This window comes from Macadamia integrifolia, chromosome 11 (genome assembly GCF_013358625.1).
Source record: "Macadamia integrifolia cultivar HAES 741 chromosome 11, SCU_Mint_v3, whole genome shotgun sequence".
NCBI classification, from domain to species: domain Eukaryota; kingdom Viridiplantae; phylum Streptophyta; class Magnoliopsida; order Proteales; family Proteaceae; genus Macadamia; species Macadamia integrifolia.
This window is the reverse complement of record NC_056567.1, coordinates 8,441,696-8,450,505: the sequence shown is the minus strand read 5'-3', so window position 1 is coordinate 8,450,505 and position 8,810 is coordinate 8,441,696. Positions and strand designations below refer to the sequence as shown.

Genomic DNA, 8,810 nt, shown 5'->3' with positions numbered 1-8,810 from the left:
ATAAACAAGGACATGAGTCTTAGAATACGTCTCCAAACAATAAAATCATAAGGGAAAAGCCTGGGAGAGACTTTGAGAGAGTATTGATTACTTAGAAAATCATGTCTAACGTGGCTTAGACATCCTCTATTTATAAAGGAGAGATGTCCATTGGAAACACTTGTCCAAAAAGGCTTAAAAAGTGTGTCTCTCGGAGTAAGGAAACATAAAAACTAGTTGTTGCTAACATCCAATGTAATTTGGATGACACACGTACAACAAGAAATAGCCGATGTAGGCGGCACTTATCCGACATAGTAAAACCCCATTAAACATATGATATAGAGTAAAGCATGTTGGCAAGTTCCTGACAAACTCCAACTTTGAACATGATTTACTCAATGTTCAACAAAGAAAAAGTTGATGTTGAAAAAATGACATCAAACATAGAATGGGATCTTGCATCAACAATCATGTCCTCATAATCCCCTATAAAAAGTATAGTAGAACGTAAACACTGGCATATTCGGAATCAGGGATCCCCATTGGCAACTAGATGAAGAATTTTTTGAAAATAAGTTTGGCTGCCAACAAAAAAAAACCACATACAAAGGTTATGCCACGCCATGCCCCGGCTTGGGCGGGCATGCACTACATGTGAAATATAAACCTCAAAGTCTCACCCATAGAGAGACGAGAAAGTGGACCTTTCTGAATCTAGATCAGGTCCTCGTACGAGAACCATTCTCGTTTGGTGCCTAATTCATACTTGGATTTCACTTAATCTCTCTCATTTTCAATTGGTTTTCATTTGAGTGGAATCAAGTATGGATCAAGACTGTACGAGAACCATTCTCATACGAGAACTAATCCAACGCAGCCTTTCTTTCATGGATCAAGAAAGATTTTGTATTTTATTTTTATAAAACAATAATGGGGAGATCATGGGTATAAAGCTTTTGGGAGAGAAAGTAACAAAACCTTTTGAAAGAGGTATTTTGAAACCCTATTGCTTTGAATACAAACAGAGATCCCTGGTTCGTTACAATCTAAAATGCAAGAAAGAGTTTGCAGCACGTAGGTCTTGTCCCTACCACACTTTCTGAAAGATATTTTAGCCGTTACTACAGTTGCATGGTGCTTCCACCCCACTCATTTCCATACCATTATTGACGTTAATGGTGTTTTCGCCTTCTCTCTCTCTCTCAAAAACACACATTCCTCTCCCAACCTCAAGAGGGATGATGAGAGGATGCCTTAAAGTGAGCAAGTGAAGCGCTCTTCCCGTTTTTAGGGAGATCAGCCAAAGTTTCTATTTCCTTCTACTGCTCATCCCATTACCTTTTACATCCTAGGTTTCTCTCATAACCTTATGGACATCTTAAAGACATAACACACACTCACTCTCTCTCTCTCTCTCTCCATAGAGCTGGATACATCTATGGAAAAGAAAGGAAAAATATTCAAAGAAAAAAGGAAGTTGAAAGCTTCTACTCACGTACACCACGTGTCATATTATGAGAGGCTTAAGAATGACCATGTCCATCCAATAAGTCCCTTACTTAGAGATTGACCAGATGTACCATATTTATATATATATATATATATATATCCATTTTTTTATAAGGTGGAATAAGGATTCACCAAAGCACTGAAAGTAAAAAAGAACACCAAACCTTTGAAAGGTTCGGTGGATTACAATCCTCCAAACATGGGTCCTTTGGCCTCAAACCCAATGAGTTTTAATCTTGAAATTAGGTCTTGACTCTTGATAACTATTATGGGTAAAGAATGAATGGAAAATAAGTTGGCAATGGTTATTAATTAAGTTGGGGTTCTTTGGTCCTTAGAATTTAGACTTTCAAGAAGAAAGTAGATGGGGATGCTCAATTCTCCTCAAAGTTACTGTTCAACAAGATCCCAGAGACTAGGTAGTTGATCATAAAAATGTAGGTTAGGCTTCTAAAAAGTGAGGCAACCCTAAGAAGTATATTAATAGATTAAACACCAATCACTTTTCTTGAGCCCATCTGGTATATACTTTAAACACCAATCACTCTTCTTGAGCCCATTTGCTCCTACATAGTGAGTTTAGGTTTTGCTCCTTATATGATGGAATTCATTAAAAATATGTTTTAATTTGGGTGTCTTTGACTCTACATTAGGATTAATTTCCTAACCTAGTCTAGGATATGAGCTGTGTTGAGATAACTAGCTAGATTCACCACTACTAATCCAACCAAAGATGCTTTCTTGTGTAGGGCAGTTTTTGTCATTTACAAAACTAAAAAAAATCACCTTTAATTAGTGACCATTGATATCTTTTAAGTGAAATCTTTCTCTTGGCTCATGCAATAATATTCTCGGATTTATGTCTCTAAAGAAGGAACAAAGGAAGAATATTCTTCTTCTTCCATTAATTGTGGATCTCTATAGAAGTCTCTCTCTTGCTCCTCAAAACTGTAAATATTCTAAAGAAGGAACATAGGTTCATGGATTAAATTCATCATCACCATGGAAATTGCAGTTAATGAATTATTACGATCATATATTATAAGGTGTTGTACTATTTTAACTGTTGTCATAAATTGAAGCATCAGGATTCTCACTGTCTCCTCCCTCCAACCCACAGTTGATAGCTAAAACACTTTCATCACCTTTCTTCTTTTAGAGCAAAATGTTTGACATTTTCTAATAATAATTAAAAAAAAAAAAAATGATTACCAATTGAAACATTGCAACTTAGCTATAACTTGCTTTGTCCCACTCTTCCCCAAAAAAGGGTGTATCCAATGCAACGCTAGGTCACACTGTAGCGACCTCAACAGTTGGCGATGAGGGCCCTCTCTCCCCGGAAAGGGGGAAAACCCTCCAACAAGGCATTGACTGTCAATGTATCACTTCTCTTGATATACTTGGCATAGGCACAAAATTATGTATAACAAAGATTTCCTTTCAACAAACCTTAAAGAGAATTACTACAACATCAAATGCCTAAATATTCATCCATGGATTCAAGGACTCCATGCACTATATAAAGTAACTGGGGAAGGAAAGGCAAAAAAAAAAAAAAATTTTATCTTCTAGCTTTCTATGAGTTGAGAGTTTAGTCCCACATAGGCTACTAATTAGCCTACAACCCCGCCTTATACACCTAGAAGTCTCTCCACATATCACAGCTCAATTTTTTTTTAGTTCTAACTTAACTATACATGATATCATTAGAGTAGGTTTTCACTGTATCCATATGTCCACGTTTCATACTGCCACACATGCACATCCTTACACTATGGATTAAGAAATTCAGGAAGCCCTAGGGGCAAGCATTCAGCCTATTAGATATCTATTAAATAATAAAATATATAAATTTGGTATTATCAGTGGATTAAAATAAAGAGTAAATTTAATGACATGTACTTTTTTTTTTTTTCTTCTTAAATTTAATGAAATCAGATGCAAGGAAAATACTATCATGCATCAATCTTCTTTTCCTCCCCCTATAGTGAGTAGTCCTTTACATCACTTTTAATCCTAAATGGTGATCAGTAAAGGGAATAAACCTTTTATCAATCTTAGTGTCAGTGGTCTTCCATTTGGTTGGCTTTTCTTCTAGACCCACATACACAAAACTCAACATAAACACAAGATACTAATAAATTCACGTGAAGGATGAGAGTTTCCATCTTTAAGCATATAGGAGACTGAGCAATTTACATCTTTTAAAGCTCAATATCAAATAAATAATCAGATAATCCTAAATGGAAAACCCAGTATCAGCCAATTATAAGACATTACTGTTCATCACCTTACTTAGGTTGTCGGCCAGATTGATTAGGAAATACTATCTCAAATCTCAATAAACTGATTTTTCCTTGACCCCAAGCCCTTATTTGTAATTGAATTTTTACTATTTTGTTTTGTCCTTTTTCCAGAAATAGAACCAAATAGATTACCTTCCTTAGAAGCTCAAACTTGATTTATCTGGTTCATGGATTTCATCATTCATGTAAGTGTTACTACTTCACTAGCTTCTCCAATGCGTTCTCCTCATATAGGAACATGTAAGGCTAACATGACGACCAAGGGATTAAAGAGAGAAATAAGATAATTGGCAAAACAAATGAGGTTGGAAATCAATAAATGCACGAGACACGGATGAGTCCTTTCCAAAAAATATGGGGCAAGAAGGATATATACTACACTGTCTGCCATTTGCAGCAATTCCTTCTCCTTCCAATGAAGCTGAAATGACCAACCACAACCAAACAGCTTTATAAGAAAGGCTATATGTAGATACTAATTGTGTTTCAGTTGAAACAAACACATGACATCACCATATATACTGACATTAGTCTTTGAAAGGTTAAAGTGTTGTTCATCCACTATAGTAACCCAAAAAGTATATTTTGATGAAGAGAAGGTGGAAAGGCAAGGGTAGGATACAGAAGCTTCATAGGATTTGGAAGCTGAACACCTTTTGCAATGCCTAAATACAGACAAGAATCCATATAGGTATAAGAAAGAATAAGAAAAGAGAGACATTATACATTTATAAAAGAGAAGAAAATATATTACTTGGAAGATATAGGAGTCATCAAGTACAAAGATAAGAGCAACTATGGATGCTCAATCACATAGAACATAAGAGTAGTAGTACACTCACTACTACACTTCTACTATTACTGCTACTACTACCACAACAACTATTACTACTATTACTATTACTACTACTACAGAAATCACTGATACTACTAGTACCATGGATGCTGTTTGCAACAGAAGCAATTTCAAAGGTGTCCACAAATCCAAACACAAGGAGTTTATGTTGAACCACCTCTATATAGATTTAAATAAGTTTCCCTTTTTGAAATGAAAGATCATGGAAGGTACCCATATTGCCAAAGAAACAAGCACAACTTGGGAGGGCTAAAAATTGCAGAATTCTTCTTCACCACATATCGTCACATCATGTAATAATTTTTGGATTATGAAGTTCCTGGTTGTGGAGGTGCCAATTGGTGGGGGGGCTGCTGCTGCTGTTGTGGGGGCCGCTTTCGCTTCTTTTTCTCATAGCTAATCCCCCTTGCCTTAGCCTGCAACTCACGAACCTCCCTTAAGTAAAGCCTAACAGCTCGAGCACCAAATGGGTTGGCTTCTGGTTTCCCACCGTTCTCTTCAAAGGCAGCTCGGAGACGACCGATGAGGGCATCTAGGCTTCCCCAGGCTTGTCGAAGAGGGCATGGACAGGGAGCTGGTGGGTTAGGATGGCCAAAGAAAGGGCAGATTTGGGTGTGGACTTTGGTCTTGCCGAATTGGTCTAGGTATCGGAGGAATTCAAGGACATGGGCACCACTGCACCGGGCTAGTGAGAGTGGTGGTCTATGATTCCTTAGGTATTGCCCAAAAGTGTTCCAGTCTCGACGCTTCTGGTTTTCATATCTGCTTGGAGAGACTGGAGCTGAGGAAGAAGAGGAGGAAGAGATTGCTGTAGCCGAGGTGTTGGCTATGTTATTCTCTGAGTTGGAGCTCTCTGCTGTTGCTGGAATTGCATCCATGGAAGTCCAGCTGATCCTGCCCTTTCTTCTTCTTCTTCTTTAGTCCTGCATAGCAGAAATATATCTTTGTGTGTTGTTGATCATGATAACAATAATGATGACGGAGGGATTCATAGTTCATACTATATGATTTTCATTTTTCATTATCTTGTCTAGATGGTGGACAAGTGTAAAAATTATAAGACCCAAGAGAGAGAAGAACTAAAGGAATTAAGGGTTTTTTGTTTTTGGGGTTGGGGGATCAGAACATAGTAGAGCAAAGCAAACAAAACAAAGATCAAGAGAGAGAGAGAGAGAAAGAGGAAGACAAACCAGTTGAAGAGATCACAAACACTTTGTTAAACTCTTTGCAGCTGTCAGCCGAGGATGGGTGTTCTTTTGCAGGTTTGTCACTGTAGATAAAGACTGTAATCTTCAGAGAAAAATTTGGACTACTGGTTCTACCTTTACATAATATTCATTTTGAGAGAGAGAGAGAGAGAGGTGATGGGGAGGAGAATTCTGATGTTTAGGATATGATGTGGGGATGATGAGATTTAACAGAAGAAGAAAGAAAGGATTCCACTCAACACTCTTTTCTTCTTTGGGGTTGCTTTGTTTGAGCAATACTAGAAACCTTGAAAGGCTGTGATGTTAGACTTTTGTTGCTATGTTTTCTGAAAATGTTCCCTGAGAATTGGATAGAGAGATTTTCTTTCCAAAAAAGGGGAGGAACTCAACTATTTTTTGACGATGAATGTATAGTGTCTTATCACAGAGAGAGAGAGAGAGAGTTTGCTTTGTGGTAAGAATAGTGGAACCTGTTTCTGGACTGGTTAGGGCTTTTGTGGGATTAGAAATAGGTTGACAGGAGGTTAAGATGATGGAGACAGTAAAAAGTCAGTAGGGTGAAGAAGGTGGGGGTGAAAAAATACAAGTGAATAACATCATTTTGTTTCTTCACCCCTTCTTTAATGAATGACAACACCTTTCTTTAGTGACATATACCAATGTACCTTTTCCTTCTTTTTCTCCCCCACCCCCCTCCTTTACCTGTTTTTACGTACCACTCCCTTTACTTTTACCTTTGGGTAATTACTTCCCAAGTTTGTACCCATTTCAAGAATTTTGCAATTATAATACCACAATGTAGCCATTCTCACTTGACTAATCAAGACAAAATGTTCCTCTCAAACTGTACTATAATTTCTAATTATTAGAACAAACACTAGTAAATAGAAAATAAATAAACACAGATTCATCAAGACACAAGGATTTAACGAGGTTCATACACCGATATCGTGTGCTATATCCTTGAGCAAAGATAAAAAAAAATAGTAAAAACCATATAACTTGCTCTTTGTTAAGTTTGTCACAAATTCTTGACCCGTTTTGAAGATTGACCCGTTCTGACATATTTTGGTGGCGACTCAATAGGTCGACCAGCGACTTGGAGTATATAATGTACCATTGTCTTATTAAGCAAGTCATTGTAATTTTGGGGGTTTTTCGAGCTAGGGTTTCAGGGCAAGTTTTCTGGCCGCTGCTTGGGTGTAATCTTTTTTTTACATAGTGAAACATCTTCTTCTTCAACCGAGGATGTAGCAAACCACACTGGTATGTGAACCTCGTTAAATTTCTGTATTGTATGGATCTATTGTCTTTTTATTTTTGTATTTCTTAGTGTTTGCTTTAACACTCTTGACTCTTTGTTCTTAAATGACCAAAACCCAAAAGAAAAAAAATAGTTTGAATGATCCCAACTACCAGATAATTCAGATGAAATTTTGCTATGTGGTCCAACAAGTTCCCATTGGTTCCACTGTTGGAATAATCTTAATGATAGGAAATGTTGGCATATAAGATAAATGAAGTAACCTATTTGCTTGATTGCTCTCTCATCAATATCAATAGTACATTAAAGAAATCCAATGGGGCAAGTTTCAGCAGCAGCAAAGTTGTATATAAAAGCAAAAAATGTACATATTCAAAGCCACAGATTATTATAATAACTATTCTATCCACTTTCTTGTTGGTTTCAAAGATAATAGGATATCTAACTTTCTTAGCTGATAACTGCCCTGTACTCATTTACTTTGATTGTTTGCTCCAAACACAACTAAAACAGATCCTTTCTCTCTCTATTACATTAGGAACTTGTCGGATAGGATTTTAAGATGAAGGGTTTAATTGCTTGAAAGAGGAGTAGGGAAGGTAGTTTCAACATTTAAGCCTGTATTATGTTTCTGTTAAACATGTGGCCGACATCTCCCTCCCTCTCTATGACAAAGACTTCAATTAATTAGGGACTGGAAGATGAGGAACTCAAAATTAAAACTGAAACTTTTTATTCCCATGGGCAGGGATTGCTAGGCCGGTGGCAAGAACGGGAGTGGAAGCCGCTTGATTCATCAATAAGGATAGACTGCTATGGAGGAAAGAGAGAGAAAGAGTATCAGGAGGGGAGTGAGGATGAGAGGGATTCCCACACCTCCGGCATGGGGATCATTTTTTCCTTTTCCCCATATATTACATTTCTTATTAACTACATCTATTGCAAGGACATATATGCTTTATATGTATGAACACAAGCTAGCCTACTAAAGTATACATCATATCTTGAGGAATTTTTTTGAGTAAGCTAGCCTGCCATGAGGTTCTTGTCTGATGATAGTTTCATTAGCAATGGAGTAATAAATGTGAAGGAATAAAGAGAGGGAAGTGGGATTTTTATGAATCCAAGTGAAAAATGAAAAGGAACAATGTATCACTCCTTTTTCAAATAACTAATTAGGAGTAGTAAGAAGAAAAATAAGTCCCAATTGCAAGGCTTTCAAGATCAGTGATTTAGCATTTACTTATGACCTTAAAACTTTCGCCAAAGCCTCTCTCTTTTCTGTGTCAGTAAATTTTAAGTTTTGAATATTTTTCTACATTAACCCCTAAAAAGATATTTCTTTTTTCGTGGGTTTCATTGATGATCTGAAAGCATAGTTTAGAGATATTTTGGGTTTCTCTGAGGGTCATCTTCCTATTATTTATTTGGGTCTTCCATTGATTTCTCTTAAGCTTTCTCCCATCACTATTCCCCCATTATTAACAGGCTTAGAAGAAAAGACTTCAATTATGAAAGAGTAAGATCTTCTGTTTTATTGGTCGTCTTGAGCTTATTAGATCAGTTATGAAAATTTTACTATTGGTTTGGGATTTTTTTTTATCTTTCGGCTTCTATTTCTTATAAGATTTAGTCCATTATGTCCTTTTTTTTTTCTTTAGAAAAGAGCTCAAATTTTCTTT

The 8,810-nt window shown here is 36.7% G+C and overlaps 1 protein-coding gene across 1 annotated transcript; it reads right to left on the bottom strand.

Moving 5' to 3' along the window:
* Positions 1 to 4,527: 4,527 nt before the first annotated feature.
* On the bottom strand, positions 4,528 to 6,337 carry LOC122093607 (protein LIGHT-DEPENDENT SHORT HYPOCOTYLS 4-like). The gene is made up of 2 exons (XM_042663963.1): positions 5,847 to 6,337; positions 4,528 to 5,579 (listed from the first exon to the last, which is right to left on the bottom strand). The coding sequence occupies exon 2, from the start codon at positions 5,532 to 5,534 to the stop codon at positions 4,965 to 4,967; it is 570 nt and encodes a 189-aa protein (XP_042519897.1). The 5' UTR covers positions 5,535 to 5,579; positions 5,847 to 6,337; the 3' UTR covers positions 4,528 to 4,964.
* Positions 6,338 to 8,810: the final 2,473 nt, after the last annotated feature.

What these genes read in the sequence shown, in the direction of transcription:
- LOC122093607 (XM_042663963.1), bottom strand. Translation starts at nt 5,534, where the DNA reads ATGGATGCAATTCCAGCAACAGCAGAGAGCTCCAACTCAGAGAATAAC.